Source organism: Mustela nigripes, chromosome 9, assembly GCF_022355385.1.
Source record: "Mustela nigripes isolate SB6536 chromosome 9, MUSNIG.SB6536, whole genome shotgun sequence".
Classification (NCBI taxonomy): Eukaryota; Metazoa; Chordata; class Mammalia; order Carnivora; family Mustelidae; genus Mustela; species Mustela nigripes.
The window spans coordinates 78,095,493-78,112,861 of record NC_081565.1 but is presented as its reverse complement, the minus strand read 5'-3'; the positions used below and the strand labels follow the sequence as shown (position 1 = coordinate 78,112,861).

Here is a 17,369-nt window from a genome sequence, read left to right as displayed (position 1 = left end):
GAATTCACTCTTTTATGTGTGTAGTTCTAAGTTTTGACAAACACATTTGTGTAACAACCACCACAAGCAAGATATAGGACAGTTCCATCGTCCCCAAAAGTTCCTTCTGCCTCTTTGTGGTCAGTTTCTCCAGCTCTTGAACTACTGGTACATTTTCTGTCTTTATAGTTCTGTCTTTTCCAGAGTGTCATAGAAATGGAATTGATAGCATGTAGACTTTGAAGACAGGCTCCTTTTACTTAGCATAAAGCATTTGAGGTTTATCCATGTTGTTGTGTGTATTTGGGTGGTTTTTACTTAATTTTAAAAGATATTTCCCCTCCTTCCCTTCCTCCTCCTTAGTCTAACTTCTAAATCTGTTCTTTTATGGATTGAACATTTGGTGTCACCTCAAAAAAAAATTCTGCCTAATCCATAGTCTTCTATTTTTTTTTCTCTAGACTTTTTTATATTTTTAGGTTTTACACGAGGACTGTGGTCCATTTTGAGTTACTTTTTGTATAAGGTCTAAGATGCAGATTGAAATTCTTATTTCAATGTATGTCCAGTTGTTCCGACATCATTTATTAAAAAGATTCTTCTTTCTCTACTAAATTGTCTTTGCACCTTTCTTGAAAATCCTTTGACCATATGTGGGTGGATTTATTTCTGATTTCTCTCGTCCTTTCCAGATGCTTTCCATAGCCTGTTGGCTTCTCAAGTTCCCTGTCAGTCTTGGGACTCTCCCACAGCCTCTACCCATCCCTGGGATTTGTCATTTTCCCCCAGATCAGCAATGGACTCCCAACATCGTAAGTGTCTTGTCTTACAGTTGGCTTCAGGATGGGCATACAGCGTATTGGGGGATGGACTGGGGTATCTTGGCTTTCATTCCTACAGTGAATGTGGTCTGATCAGGGCCTTCAGAGACAAGGCAAACAGATACAGTCCGGAAGGTCCATTTGGCGCTGCAACCTGGGTGTTCTCCCCCATGAGAATACAGTGTTTCTGTCTCTCCAGTACCAGAGAACATATTGTAGCATTGCCATCCTATAGTCAAACTCTGCAAACTTCTCTCAGTGAATTTGCCTTTGGGTTAGAGTAATCAAGCCAGTACCGATGGGAAAACACCAACTGGGAACCCCAGCCAAGAGTGGTAGCTGGCAAGCAATATAAATTGCCTGGGGGCCTAAAGGAATAGGAGAAACTATCCGAGAATGGCACTGAATAGGTATTGTATGCCCTGCCCATAGTGTTTTCAGTAGCCCAGGACAGCTGGTAAAAGAAGGCAGATGGTCGTGGCCATTGACTGTGGACTACCAAGAAATTAAACAAGGTGATGACCCCATCAAACAGCTGTGCCCCACATTGCATTTCTGACTCCAGAAGGCACTGTGGCAGAGACAACAGAAGGAGAGAGTACCCCTAGGATTTCAGTCCCAGCTTTGGAGGGGCAGAAGCCTGATTATCTCATAGACCACAGCTCCTAGCCCTATCTCCAGCGCTCCTCCAGGTAAAGCCTCTCCTGGAATTACAGCACGTCATGGGAAAAGCTTTCTTCCTCTCAACAGATGGGCTGAGAAAGTATGTTCCACTGACCCTCTGCTGTGGTTCAGACTCCCACTTTGGTTAAGTGCAAGGCTGTTTGCAACAGGGTCACTCTGCCCACCAGGCCACTATCTCTAGAAACTCAGGCCCTGCTGGGCCCTGCTGAGTATGCAGAACCTCCAAATGCCCTTCTTCTATTCCTTTGGTGGCCCCTGCAGAGAGACAAGGAGGGAAATTGCTCCTGAACCCAGGTGTACAGACCGGTCTAGTGGGGCAAACTACCCGCAGGCATGTAGTCACTCTTTAGCCCAACACTGACACCATCTGGATGGAAGTAGAAATGAATCGCAGTAGCCAATAGGCTGGGCTCTCAGCAGTTTGGCTGGTGATGACTACTCCTGCACTGGTCATTAACCCTTTCCCCTCAAAGCTAGGCTATTGAAAAGGATTAACCTTATGGCTTGGACAAGGGGTATATGATCATGAGTAAATCCTCATAGGGGCAGGAAACGTGGAAAGACATTGGGTTTGCCTGCGAGAGCCTGATGCAGTCCTTACGTTTCCATATTCTGGCTTATAAGGCATTGACACACCCTGGCAATCAGGCAGCCCATGCCTTAGTTTAGGCATAAGCCCTAGTAAGTAACCCTTCAGTAGATACAGCAGATGGGGTGCACGGGAAGAGTAGCCACTGGAGTGTGCCCAGGTGGGATGGCACATTGCCAAGATGCTTCATGGCCCTTGAAGTACAGTTGCCTTGGTCGGTGCAGTAACAAACAGCATGTCCTGTATGATCTGAACAGTGCCCAAGGCCACTACCATAGGAGTCTGGGGGTCACCCACTGGAGTTATCAACCAGCGAGGGATTGGCAAATTGATAATATTGGCCCCTTGCCTCCCAGGGAGGGTCCTAAATTTGCCTTGGTGTCTGGGTATGACTTATCTGGCCCAACCCCAGCTTTCCGCTATTGCCACGCAAGCCAGGCTGCCACCATTAACAGATTAGAGAAACTGAGTCCCGTGTACGGATACGCTTGCTGAATGGACGGTGATAACGCTCATGATGTCAAGACTGGGCAAAAGAACATGACATTGAACAAAGATGCCATTGCCCCTGTAACCACAGGCGGCAGGTCCGCTATCAAGAAAGTCATGGTAAAGCAGCAGATTAAATTACTAATAGGTAAAACCACATTGGCTGGCCAAACGAAAGTAAATCCCCTGCTGAAACACACATTCTAAGTGTATGGACGTTGCAAGAGACAGTCCTGGCCCCGACTCTCAACTGTGGATCAACACACCACACCGCAGAAAACACCACGCCCCGTCATGCCAGGGAGAGAAGTTTTCTCCTGGAATGTGCAAGAGGACATCCCACTTGGGTGGGGGAGTTACTCTGTATCCCTGAGTGGGGAGGAATTGCTCAGTTTCTACCAGAGCACTGTCCTGCTGTAAGCTGGACCCATTGAAACGCAGCCTATCTGTAAGGCGATCATGGACCTTTGAAGGAGGGGGAAATATGGGGTCCTAGTCTAGCATAGTCCACCCCTAGTCCATCTCCTTATGTCTGACAGGGCTGCCTCCTGGGACCAACACGCATGGTGTGCACAATCAGGTTAAGTTCCTAAAGCTGCAAGCCACATTAACCTCTAAGAATCAGATCACAAGGGTCATTCCCACAGAAGGAAAAGCCTTCCCACTGAGACTTCGTACTGAGTGTCTGTCTTTTTGACTTTAAACTTCTGTGGCTCCTGTGGTATCTAGTCACAGGCTTATGGCAGAAATGTCTTTCTACTGTGGACCCATTTGTATGCCTGACAAAGGAATCGGTCTAACTGCTGGGTAGGTGGGCAGGTGTCCCTCTGTAGCTCTGCAGGACAGCCCTGGTGGGTATCTCCCTGCCAGGCTAGGGATCGGAAGGCACTAAAGCAGTACATTAAGGGAGAATTGGCACTAGGATTGCCTCTAATTCATGATATTATTATTATTATTATTATTTTTAAAGGTTTTATTTATTTATTTGAGAGAGAGAGACAGAGTGAGAGAGCATGAGAGGGGAGGTCAGAGGGAGAAGCAGACTCCTCATTGAGCTGGGAGTCCGATGTGGGACTCGATCCCAGGACTCCGGGATCATGACCTGAGCTGAAGGCAGAGGCTCAACCAACTGAGCCACCCAGGGACCCCATGATATTATTGATACTGACCCAGACATCTGGTTTGTGGCACACACTATTAATAACAGTGGGGATGGGTTTTTTTTTTTTTTTTCCTGTCAATCAGACTGTACAGGGAGCCTATCTAACTGCTCACCAGAGGGTCCTAAACATAGGACCACTATTAGAGCAGTGGGTGGCGACATTCAAATTTGGGATGTCTAGCATAGTCCACCCGGTGGCTTACCCCGGGTATGGAACATTTGCGCACTCATGTGCTCGTGTGTTGAGAACAGAAGAAACTGCTCTAAACAGAACCAACCCAGTTGTACCAGGAATACAGGATGGATATCACCAGAACCACGCAGTCATTACGTCACATTAAAGGATATGGGCGGGGTGGGTAGTTACCGGTCACGCTGCTCAGGTATTTATTGGGTGACCCCAGGTGGGTCCCAGTGGTTGTGTAGCACAGATCTTTGGACATGGTTTTCATCGGGGCAGTTGGGTTGCTGCACCCTGGGTTTTCCCTGGAGACAGGGAGAACTCACCTGACAATAACAAGAGTTGCCAATTTCCTTCTCAGGGAATTGTGCTATTGTTCCAATGGTACAATCACTTGGCCACCATCTTTCTTTTCTGTATTGACTGGGAGGACATGACAGCACAGACAGCAGCCCTTACTAATGTCACCCCACAAGCCTTATGTGACAGCTGACAAAGCCTATCCTTACCAAACCCTGAAATGTCTCTAGTGAGAAAAGCTGTCCTCCGAAATAGGACGGCCTTGGTCATCATTACCGCCTCGCAAGAAAACAACCCAGGCCATCATCTCAGCAAAATGTTGTGTGTTCACAGCTGAGGAGTCTGCTCAGGTATCATCTTTATCAAAGCACATGATACAAACAAGCATCCCAAATGATCTGACCCTCAGCCTAGCGCAGACTTAATAAATCAGTGCTTTGGATCACAGGGCTCTCGGATGGGGAAAAAAAAAACAAACCTGTTACTTACTTTGGGAATCATTACTTTCATCTGTGTATCTTCCTCTGCGGTGTCTGCCTGCAGGTTCAATGAATCCCCTCCAAGCTAATGAAGCCCCAGCTGAGCATCAGGCCTCTTTGTGAAAGACGGGAAATCTGTAAGATCCCGAGAGCCACTTGAGAGGGGTGGAATGTTGGAGGAGGTCATCCAGAGGTCGAGACTCTGGAAGACCCTCCAGCTGGTCCCCGGGGCCATTGGAAGCCCCGCCCCCTTCGGCTATTTTCCCCGTGTGCTCTGCCTGCCCTTCCCGCGGTTGGAATGGCGGCTGGAACTGTTTTCAAGGACACAGTCTCGAGAGAGCAACCCGTTGTTGAGACCCTTTGAACCCCACTAAGGCCACGTATGAACGGTGAAGACTTTGGTGGTCATGTGCAGAGATTTACTTGTCTTGAAGTTGCCCCAGACAAGCCTCGTGAGTACTTAACCTTGTTTTTGTGAAATTGCCACCTACCGGGATGCCTGGGTGGCTGAGTGCCTTGAGCATCTGTCTTTGACTCAGGTCCTGATCTCGGGGTCCTGGGATCCAGCCCCGAGTCGGGCTCCCTGCTCAGCGGGGAGCCTGCTTCTCCCTCTCTCTCTGCTCCTCCTCTTCCTCTGCTACCCTAGCTCATGCTCGCTTTCTCTCTCAAATTGCAGAACCTTAAAAACATTTTTTTTCAAAACAAAACAAAAAAACCTGCCATGTACCCATCTTCAGTGCCCTGCCTCTTTCTTCCGTCTCTCCCACCCACCCTCCCTGAACCCGGGCCTGTTTCAAGTTCACCCCGAGGAGCTCCAAGGTTTCGGACCAACATACCCTCTTTGTTAGTGGCCTTGATTTGTATTTCATGAAGATGAGATTGGGCTATTTCTTTTCTTTTGTGGAAAAACCTCTTACATCTTTAGTCGTTTTTTATTCTTTTTTATTTATTTTTATTTTGTTTTTCTTTTTCATTTTATATCTTCATGTGTGAAATGCTTTTAAGTCTTTTGTTATTTTTTTTCCCTTTTGGTGTTCATGTCTTGTTGATAAAGTCTTTGTTTTTAATACTCTTATGAAGTGCTGTGTGAGATATAAATTTAGTTTCTTTGAAATGTCTTTGGTGAATAGAATTTTTACATTTTAAAACAGTGGAATCCATCAATTTTTAATGTGATAATATCTGTCTTTAATATTTTTCTTTTAATCTTCTTTTAAACTTTTTTTGCACAATTTGTGGATACAATATTTTTGTTGTTTTATTCATGAATTTGTGATGGTTTTTATTAGAATAGTATTTAATTATATAAATTCATATTTAATATCAATTAAATTACATATTATTCTCACTCTAGGTTATATGTCCAGTGATTTACAATAACATTTCTTGATGTCTTTATAAATTCTCAGGTTGAGGAACCACTCTGGGCATCTTTTTTTATTTTTTTAATTAATCTTTAAGATTTTACTTATTTCAGAGAGAGAGTGAGACAAAACACAAGCATAAATAATGGAAAGGAGGGGGAGAGGGAGAAGCAGGCTCCCTGCTGAGCAGAGTCCCCATTCGGGGCTCGATCCCAGGACTCTGAGCTCATGACCTGAGCCAAAGTCAGAGGCTTAATCGACTGAGCCACCCAGGCATCCCTGGGCATCTTAAATATAAGTTCTTAGATCAGCTCTACCCTCTTTCACTGTTACAGTTAAGACCTAAGTGTCTGAATAGGGAAAAACTAGGCAAGTGTCATCCTAATGGAGCTTTGTTTTGAGCCACAATTTTGAGTGAGTTACACACTACTTTGGCTAGAATCTACGTACTAATGTTTATGTGCTCAAAGGGTCAGATGTGTGCACAAATGCATTTGTGAAGCCAAAAGCTACTCTAAGGTGAATGTGCCGTGGGGATCCATTTCAAAACACTGCTTCCTCTTGCCAAGGTCAGTGGCTATCACCGAAGTAACCAGAGAATGCCAGTGTCCTCGCTCTCAAAAGGCAGTCTCTTTTGCAACATTAAATTACAGCACTTTCTGCCCCTTCCTTTCTTTTCAATGGTAGAAATCTTTTTTGTTTATCATTTAAAGTCAAAGATGACCACCTTTCTGTGAGAAGATTTGATAAAGAGAAAAGTTCTAAAATTGTGTTCTGCAACTTCCTCTTACAGCCAATTTTATCCTCCACAAGTTGAGAAAATACAGTGTCTCCAGGTTTCCCCACATTGGAGGCTGGGGGCTACTTTGAACACTCCATAGCCTTGCACTCACCTGAACTCCAGGTGTAGGAGCACCTTGTTTATTGCCTCATTTCATTTACCAAGTACACTTGGTGGTCAGGGTTTCTCCGTAAGAGTCAATAAGAGCATTGCCCAACACTCACACTGCCCTTGGTATCTGTAATTCTGATAAAGCCCTAAAATGGAAGGCATTCAAAACAAGGCAGGTTAGCTCCTACACAGGGGGCTGAAGCCAGATTTGCTTTGAATACAGCTTACACGATCAGTTTAGTTTTATTTCAGACATGAGCCCCAAATACAACCCCTTTGACCTGAGTACTCCATCCCTAAATGGCAAACTAAACATTCATGAAAATTTAATGGTGAGGAAATTAGTACCTTCTTATATTTCAGACTGTGAAATGGCACCAGGGAGCACTTTCAGCGACAGGCAGAAGTGTGTGGATGTGCTGGACCAAACCTGAAACATTTGTCCCTTCAACCTGTCATCGTTAAGTCAGCTGGCAGCTAAGACACTCTGAGAGGACACCACCACGATGCCACCCAAGAGAGGTATTTCAAAATAAAGACCTGATTCTTGAAGACTCTACCTTTCTCAGAGATTGGGAACTTTGAATAGTGCTCCCCCCCAGTTTTTCTTCCCTTCGTTTTATATTTCTGTGATTAGATACCTTTTGTGTCTTGAGAATTGGAAAGGGCTTATTTTTTTCCCACTAATCTCTTTTCTTTAAGGCGCATAAGCTTTCACCAACTAGTAAGTGCTCAGACTTCCCTTTCTTTCCTTCGGGGAGACTGTGAAGGAAGCAAAATACACTGAGGTTTAGCCAACAACTGAAATTGGACGTTCTGTGTCAGATTGGTGTGGGGGGCAGCGTTGTGAAGGGGACCAGTTCTGCTGCAGTTTGTGAATTAAATATGTGCACTTTGTGAATTAAATACAGCTCTGAATTAAGGAAAGCTGAAAAGCTGAGGGAAGAGAATTAAGGCCGAGAAAGTGAAGAAAAGAGGCATAAAACCCTAGTGTGGGGATGTATGTGAAACGCTGAATGATGCAACGGCACCCATTTTTGGTTGCTGTGACTCCACAGGGGTACATTCTCGGTACCCTGGAGAAGCGCGTGGCATGTTTGGCCATCATCCTGTGATGTTTATGGAGCTCACCTTGGCTATGTTTGCAGCCTCACTTCAGTCCCTAAAAGACAAACAGTAGAATTTTCAACTAGGGAATAACCTGGAAATACATGTTTGCTTTTCAGCAATCCACATGGCCTTGCTCCTGGTCTTCTTTTCCACTGACTTGTTGAAACTTAGGATGGAAAGTGGAGACAGAGATTTCACTTAGAGATAATCTATTAAAGTCACTGAGCTTCAGGCTTGTGTCTTGAGAAATGTGAGTGGAATCCTATTTAATAGTTTAGTAGTTTTATTGACTTCAAACATCTGGACAGGCTTAGGAATATTCATTATCAGAGTAGGTCAAAGTTTTCTAAAAAACAAAAACAAAAATAACCACTTTCTTGAGGCTCTACATGTATTTCCAAAGAAAATGTTAGAAATGGTGCAGAGATGCCTAATTGGCTTTTAATAGGGTGGGATTGGTTTTCCATTAATAAGGACGGGGCTTAAATCTTATTAAGATGTTTGATTTCAAACCCTTTAGGATTTTCCAACCTGGGGTCCTCAAGTTCTTGGTTGTAGTAGGCTCATTTCAGATCTAACTCTTACAGAAACTTGGAATAAGGCTGCACAAGCTCTCCTAGGTATCAACCATTTCATTAAATGTGTAAGGTTGGAATTGATTATTCTTGCTGTTCATTCATGCTATTATGAATCATTTATTAATCTTACTGCTTTCATAACAATAGATGTTTTAAAGTTTATTTTGATAGTGAATGGAATATATTTTGCAGAAAATGTGTAAATTTTAGAAAAGCAGATTTTAAAAAACAACAAAAACGAAGAATCGCACCACAAATAGGTTACTATGGCCGTATGTTTTTCTTCTTCCAGACTTTGTCTATGAAAGTTATGTTTGGTTTATATTTAACAAAATGGATTCAAATTGGTTGAAACACAATGAATGTAGTTTTTTAGACAATGGTCTGACTTGATAAGAAATGAACAATAGCATTGCCTATTTTGGTTACATAATATCATAGCATAATAATTGTGTCCATTATTAAGTGCTTATTACAGGCCAGGCTCCATATAATATGTGGTGATGAATTACCACGATGATTAGATGTGAAGGAATGACAAGGGATATCTTAACCTTGATGGCTGCCAATTCAATACACTGGGAAGGACATAGCAGGTCAGCTGGCAGGTGTACTGCTCAACATACTGGGCTTCTCCAAACAGGGCACAAGGAAAAGCTGTGCTTATGGGTAGCCCATGAAGAAATGAAGAAAGGCAAATTGATCTGCTTAGATCCCCCCATCACCTGCTTTCACCTCGTGGAGTTAGCACAACACATTACTGAGTTGTGTCACCTGCCCCCTGTACCAGGGCATCCCTGTAAGATGCCAAATCCCACATTCCATAGTGTGCTGTTCCAAGTCTGGACGTGGCAGAGATCCTAACACTCTAGGCCGGCAGGTAGTTGACTCTGCTGTGTGCTTTGCACTTCAAGGACAGGTGATTGGTTAGGGCTGGGATGCTGTTGGAGCCCAAGGAAGCATTGGAAGGAATTTGATGAAGCACATGAAGTTTGCGTCTGGCGCAGAAAGGAAGGATTCCAGAAACATTTAGAATATGGGAATGCTAGTACTTGGTGAGAGTGAATGTGGGAAGATGAGGGAGAGTGAGCTGTCAAAAATCGCTCTCATGATTCCGGGTTTGGCAATGGAGTAGAAGGAAATTCCAATAAGTAAAAGACTTGGTGGGGTGGGGGGATGGGGGGGTGGGGGGAGGGGAAAAGGTTTGGTTGGGGGTACGGCTTGATTATCTGCAAGTATTTTGTGGTTCTAGAGATTTTGGCAACATCTGAGAGTTAAAGTTCCTAGAATCACATAACTTCCCAGGAAGAGTATGTAGCATAGCAAGGAAAGATGGACAACCATGGAGCCCCAGGGGGTCAACTTCTCCATTTAGGGGCAGATGGGGGAGGATAAACCCAAGGAATAAACAGAAAAGATGGGTCAGAGGGTTAAGAGGAGATCCTACAGAGAAGAGAATCACAGAAGCTAAGGGAGTGGAGAGTTTCCAGGAGGAGGGCTGAAGGTTAATTCAGAACATAAGTGCATTGCAAAGAAATACCTTGCAAGATACAGACTAACCGTTTCTTTAAAAAAAAAAAAAAAAAGATAATTTTGGGTTGTAAGTTAAAATGTAATCATGTTGATCTCTCTCTCTTTGTTTAGAACAGATTAACAAAGTGTTAACTAGAAAATCCCTTAGAAAATTTCCCTCAGTGCATGAATAGATTGTGTTATTTATAGATAGAAGCTGCCTATTGCTAAAATAGTGCTCCTAAATGGCTTAAATGGAGTAATGGTTACCAAGGCCACTTGTAAACCCTGAAATGACATGCAAGATAAAAGTGGTGACCATTGTCACGTTGCTATACTATTGTTTGAGCATATGCTTCCCCCCTAGCCCCCCGCAACAATGCAAAGATAAACCCCAGCTCTGTTTAAATTCTTCAAGCTTCTAAATTTGTGATGCTCATATGGATGGTGTCTTACTATATTTAAAGATGAATAGATATCATTTCCTAAAGAGAGAAATAATATACATAGAAGTGTTGGAATTATAAGTTATTATAGAAATTCCTTCTATCTATCTATTTATTTATTTAGTTCCCTTCAACAAACAATGCATTTGATTCTTTTCATGTGCTCTGAGAAGAATGTGATTCGGCAGAGTCCTCCTTGTCAAAGAATTTAATGTATTCGGGGCAGTACTGAATGGTTACCGGAACAAAACCAGAACCAAAACATTGCTTTATGAGGTACACAGGGCCTTTAAACATTAGGAACACATGCATTTGTTTCTCAGTGAGCCTGTGATTTCAGGATTTCTCTGCAGTGGGCAGCACTTCTTGGGTTTGAAATGCCCATCAATGATGACCAAGGGATGATCTGAATGATAAACTATTGACACTCTTTTATTTCCACTTCTTTAATTCCATTTGAAAAGCCAGCCTTGTTGAGATACCATGTATGCATGATAAACTATACACATTAAAAAGGTACAATTTAGGGGCGCCTGGGCTGCCTTTGGCTCAGGTCATGATCTCAGGGTCCTGGGATCGAGTCCCGCATCGGGCTCTCTGCTCAGCAGGGAGCCTGCTTCCCTCTCTCTCTCTCTGCCTGCCTCTCCATCTACTTGTGATTTCTCTCTGTCAAATAAATAAATACAATCTTAAAAAAAAAAGTACAATTTAACAAGCTTTGACAAATATATACATAGTACTATAATGACCAACACAGTCAAGACTTCTTCCCCTCCCAAATGTTCCTTACTTAGTTCTCTTTGGCATAAATCCATATCCCCCCCCCCCCCCCGCCCCTCCCATACACTCCACCACTGGAACCAAGCGATTGCTATGCTGCTTTTCTGTGCATTTTCTAGAATTCCATGTAAATTGAAACGGGCAGTAGGTACTCTCTTGTGCCTGGCTTCTTCCATTTAACCTCATGCTTTTGAGATTTACCCACATTATTAGATATCCCAATAGTTTATTTCCTTTTATTGTTGAGTAGCTTTCCATTGTATGGGGGTACCACAGTTTATCCATTCACTTGTCGAACATTCTAATTGTTACCAGTTTGGGGTCATTATGAGTAAAACTGGGGTGAACATTTGACTAGAAGTCTTATGTGAATGTATGGATTGAAATTGCCGGATTATATGGCAAGTGATTAACTTCGTAAGTATCTGCCCAATTCTTGGGGCTCCTGGGTGGCTCAGTTGGATAAACCTCTGCCTTCATCTCAGGTCATAATCTCAGGGTCCTGGGACTGATTCCCCTGTGGAGCCCCCCTATCAGGCTCCCTGCTCAATAGGGAGTCTGCTTCCCCCTCCACACCCCTCCCCCCTCTTTCTCTGCCATCCCCACTCATGTGTGCACACATACACATGCATTCTTTCTCTCAAATAATAATAGTAATAATACAAAGAAACTGCTCAATTCTTTCCCAAAGTGGCTATAGAATTTTGTATTTTTCACCAGCGATGTTTGAGAGTTCTAGCAATCCACACATCCTCACAAAAAGTTGATGTTGCAAGTAAATCTTAATTTTAACCTTTTGAGAAAGTGTGTGGTAGTACATCTTTGACTTTTGTGTGCATTTCCCTAATGACTAATGATGTTCAGCATGTTTTATGCTATTTGTTTCTTTTGTCCCATCTTTTCATTGTTCTTTATTCTCTTTTCTTACCCTTTTCTGGATTAAGTATATTTTTAAATCCTTCTGTTTTCACTATTGGTATATTAGCTGTATCCATTTTTGTGACTCTATTTGAGTAGGTTTACAAAATGCATCTTTTGCTTAATCACTTTGTGCCTTCAAATGATGGTACATCAATTTACAGATATTTTAAGAAACTTGACTGTTGTATGATTTCATTTTCCCCTCCTGTATCTTATGTTATTTTTTTGTACATTTTGCTTCCATATATACTATAAACTCCACAATCTATCATTCTTATTTTTGCTTTAAACATTATCTTTATAAAGATTAATTATATTCATATTTATTATATTATATTATTATATTATATATAATATATATTATATATTATAATTATAATTATATTAAACATTGTCTTTAAAGAAATTTGGAAAAATAAGAAGAAAGGTCTTCTGTATTTACCCATATATTTACTATTTCCAGTGCTTTTTTCTTCCATATTTCAGATACAATTTTTTTTCTTCTGGAATCATTCTTCTTCTGCCTGAAGAACTTCTTTAGTATGTCTTGTAGGTCAGATCTGTGGGCAAAGATTTCACTCATGATATGTATGTCTGAAAGAGTCTTTACCTTAATTTTCTTTTTTTTTTTTTTAAGATTTTATTTATTTATCAGAGAGAGAGAGGGAGAGAGAGCGAGCACAGGCAGACAGAATGGCAGGCAGAGGCAGAGGGAGAAGCAGGCTCCTTGGAGCCTGACGTGGGACTCGATCCCAGGACGTTGGGATTATGACCTGAGCCGAAGGCAGCTGCTTAACCAACTGAGCCACCCAGGCGTCCCTACCTTAATTTTCGAAAGATATTTTTTGGTGGGAATGGAATTCTAGGTTGATAATTTTTTTTCCTTTTTCTTTGGTTTGTTTTCCTTTTCAGTGCTTTAAAAGTTTCTCTCTTTAAAAAAAAAAAAAGTTTCTCTCTTTCATAGTTTCCGATGAGACGTCCATGATCATTCTTATCTTGTGTCATTTTTAAAAAAATTATTTTTATTAACATATAATGTTAATTATATTATAATATAATGTCCATTGTGTCACTTTTGTCTGGCTACTTTTATTGTATTCTCATTATTATTGTTCATTCTGGCAATTTGTTTATTCTGTGCCTTGTTATAATTTTATTCATCTCTCTCTCTCTTTTTTTTAAGGTTTTATTTATTTATTTAACAGAGAGAAAGAGATCACAAGTAGGCAGAGAGGCGGGGGGTGGGGGAAGCAGGCTCCCCGCTGAGCAGAGAGCCCGATGTGGGGCTCTATCCCAGGACCGCAAGATCATGAACCAAGCTGTGACCCAAGCTGAAGGCAGAGGCTTAATTCACTGAGCCACCCAGGCACCCCAATTTTATTCATCTCTTTTTCTGTTTGGAGTTCACTGAGATTTTTTGGACCTTTGGTGTGTAGTGCCAAGGAAAAAAAAATTTTTTTTTAAAGAGATAGAGTGCACACATGAGTTGGAGAAGAGTGGAGAGGGAGAGAGGGTGAGAGAGAATCCCAAACAGGCTCTGTGCCCAGGGCAGAGTCTGACATGGGCTCCCATGGCCCTGAGATCACAACTCAAGTTGAAATCAAGAGGGCGCCTGGGTGGCTCAGTGGGTTGAGCCGCTGCCTTCGGCTCAGGTCATGATCTCAGGGTCCTGGGATCGAGTCCCACATCGGGGGTCTCTGCTCAGCAGGGAGCCTGCTTCCTCCTCTCTATCTCTGCCTGCCTCTCTGCCTGCTTGTGATCTCTCTCTGTCAAATAAATAAATAAAATCTTTAAAAAAAAAAAAAAGAAATCAAGAGTCAGACACCCAACTGACTGAGCCACCCAGGTCCTCTAGTTGCTATCAAATTTATAAACTATTTTTGGCCATTATTTTCTCATCTTTTTCTGACTCCCACTTCTGAAACTTCAATTACATATACTTTACATAATTTAATTTCATCCCACCAATCAGAGATGCTCTTCAGTTTTTTTAAAATCTTCTATTTTACTTCTTCCATTTTGGGTAAAATCTCTATCTTCAAATTTGACGCTCTTCATCTCTGTCAAATCCACTATTGCATCCGATGTATTTGTCATTTCAGAGATCTCTTTTTCATCTCTAGAGTTTGAGTTGTATTTTTATAATATTTTTATGTTTCACCCCATGTTCTTAAGCACATGGAGTATATTTATAATAGTTGGTTTACTGTTAATGTCTGCTAATTCTGTCATCTTTGGCATTTCTGGCATTTCTGGTGTCTATTGATTCTTTTGGTTGCTCTCCTGGTTGGGAAGTGTTAATTTCCCAACTTCTTTGTCTGCCTGGTAGTTACTTTATTTGCTGCTGGAGATGTTGAATTCTACATTTCTGGGTCCTGGATATTTTTGGTATTCCTTTAAATATTGTTGGATTATATTCTGGGATGCAGTTAAGTTACTTTGAATTAGGTAGATACTTTTGAGTCTTGATCTTAAGCTCTGTTAGGGTGAGCTCAGAGTAGATTTAGTAGATTTAATGTGGTCTAGACAATGACTTTCTAAGGGCTCTAATGAATGCTCTGTGAACTAGGAGGTTTCTCCACCCTGACTACTGGAAAACTTAAACTGCTCCTGTCTCTTGTGAGCTCCAGAAATTACTCTGCTTTCTCTTTTCTTCCTTTTATTTCACCTCACACATTCTACCTGCTTTGGGCTCCCTGAAAACAGAACTATGTCCCCTCAGCTCAGTGGGATCACAAGCCTCTGTTTGGGTCCCCCCTCTCTGTGTTGCAGCCTAGAAACTCCTTAGGCAAAGTGATCAGGCAATGTCAGGGAGCATCTCATTTGTTCCCCTTCTTTCCAGGGTCCCTGTCTTGAGCTGTCTCTTCAGAAATGTCTGGAAAGAGATGTTCCATATATTTCATTTGGCTTTCTAGTTGCTTAAGGTAACAGGGTTAATTCATTCCTATTTATTTCATTGTGGCTAGAAGCAAAACCTCAGTACTATGTTTATAGTATGCTTCGACTTAAGTATTTGAGGATTCCTTCTAGTTATCAAAACTTTTAGATGATCTAAGCAGATAATTGAGAACATCTTCAAAACATCTTTCTCCTTTGGAGAATTTTCATGGGCCTGGTCTTTACTAAAGATATGAACTTCTAGTATCTGAATTCCATATGCCAGGATTCATAAATATGAGGTTTATCTATATGGCATGTTCTAATGGGGAAAAAAGATGAAATTCCACTCTTGTCTGATGTCTTTATAGGTCTTGGAGAGACTTGAAGCAAGAATCACCAAGTCTATAACTCTTTATTAAGTGAGAAGTTAAAAGGACCCAAACCAGAATGGCCCTAGACAATGACCATACCCCTATGAGGAAGCTGAATCTCTAAGGCTTTTCCTCCTGTGACTTATTCCACAACAATTGCTCCAATTTGGAGCAATTTATCCCTAATACTAACTAAATATCTCATGTTAGTATGTGAGAATTCTTCTTCTTCTTGGTTGTGGTATGGACAGAAGTCAGTTCCCATCAATGCAGACATTTATAACAAATTATTAAATTGTTTTCATAGTCCCCTGTGTATGAACAAGCTGTGTGCCTTCAATTTTAGCTCATTTAACACAATGTTTATTGTTTGTTGAATATGACAAAAAACATGACATCAAGAAGCTCAAGAAGCATTTTGGGGGGAGATGAGACAAAGACAGAAAATGTTAAAAAACAGTATAAGACCATAATGAGAAAGAGATTTGAGTGCAGGATAGGAAGTGCCAGTTGAATTGTAGAGGCAATACTATGCACTTTTCTCATTTCAAATGCTTTCATCTTCTTTTATGGCTCTCTAGTGAACATTCTTCAATATATTCTAACCATTCCTTAGCTGCAGAGCTGAAACATTCAGAAGATACAGATTTGATGAGTTCTGAGTATGTTTGGATGATTACTTCAATGTTCTGATTGCTAGCGATCTGTCTGTGCACCCCAGACCTGCACTTGTTCTTATCATACCATCATAGTACTGTCTCTTGGCAATGTGGGTCATGGAACAAATGTTGGAATCGTGCAGGCCTGGGTTTGGAGCTTTGCTACCTTTGCAACATTTAGATCTTGGGAGGGTGTATTAGTTAAGGGTGATGACTTGGTTGAAGATAACATATTCCAGCTTATTTAGCTCAAGCTACAAGAGAGCAGGGGGTGACTTACAGACCCCAAAGGCAAGAATGAAGTTGAGTCGCAAGCTCAGATAGAACCTGAGATTGTGACAGTCCAGGAAATACGCTTCACTCTTCTTTCTGGATGCATATGGTCTTCTCCTTCTTACAGTAGACATGACAGGTAAGGCCCAGGCTGAGAGTGACCAAAGCCTTCATTTTCTCAGCCATGCTCATTGTTGTTTATGTCAGGGTGCAGTTCACAGAAAATGTTGGGGAGGTGGTAGAGAAGTTCCCATAAAAGCAGAGTAATTGGGATGATAAAATGATGGTTACTTTCCATAACGAATCATTTCACCTCTTTTAGTTCAACTTACTTATATATAGGAGGTCCTCCTTAAATATTAACTCAATTCTCCCCGACTTCCTTTCCAGTCGGTTTTCATTCTCTGTCCTAGACAATTTCCTGCGAAGAGTATACACGATGTCCTCCCCACAAATAGGAATATGTCTTGATAAAACAAGTTACATTTCCATAATTTATCAAGGCAAGTATTCATATGTTCCTCCTGGGCCACATTGGTGCTGTGGAAAGTAACAGACTGGTTTTGAAGATATTTCACCCACGAAGGTTGCTAGCTGGGGTGACGTGTAGATACAGAGACTGCCTGTGGGGTGACCTCCTGGGGTGTCCTTTGAGTATTGCAGGAGGCCCTCAGGAAAATACATTAACCAAGTCAAGAAAACACAGTGTGATGGTTCCCTCAGGGTAAAAGGGGTGGTTTTTGAAGAGCTCATAGACTTTCTGATGCAATGGCCCGTGCATGGCCACCACAAGACATGGTGACCACCCAGTGTGAGTAAAGATACTTAACACCTTTTGCCTTTCTTTTTCTTTCCTTTTTTTTTTTTTTTTTTTTTTAAGTTTTTTTTTTTTTTTTTGA

At 41.8% G+C, this 17,369-nt stretch overlaps 1 protein-coding gene across 1 annotated transcript in view; it reads left to right on the top strand.

The window, feature by feature from the left end:
- The window catches only part of TMC1 (transmembrane channel like 1), a 384,878-nt gene that overhangs the window by 235,468 nt on the left and 132,041 nt on the right, over positions 1–17,369 (top strand). The window contains exons 6-8 of the mRNA XM_059411859.1: positions 672–791; positions 4,749–5,136; positions 7,304–7,462. Of these exons, the coding sequence (XP_059267842.1) occupies positions 7,447–7,462 (16 nt within the window). The 5' untranslated portion in view covers positions 672–791; positions 4,749–5,136; positions 7,304–7,446. The remainder of the gene's footprint in view (positions 1–671; positions 792–4,748; positions 5,137–7,303; positions 7,463–17,369) is intronic.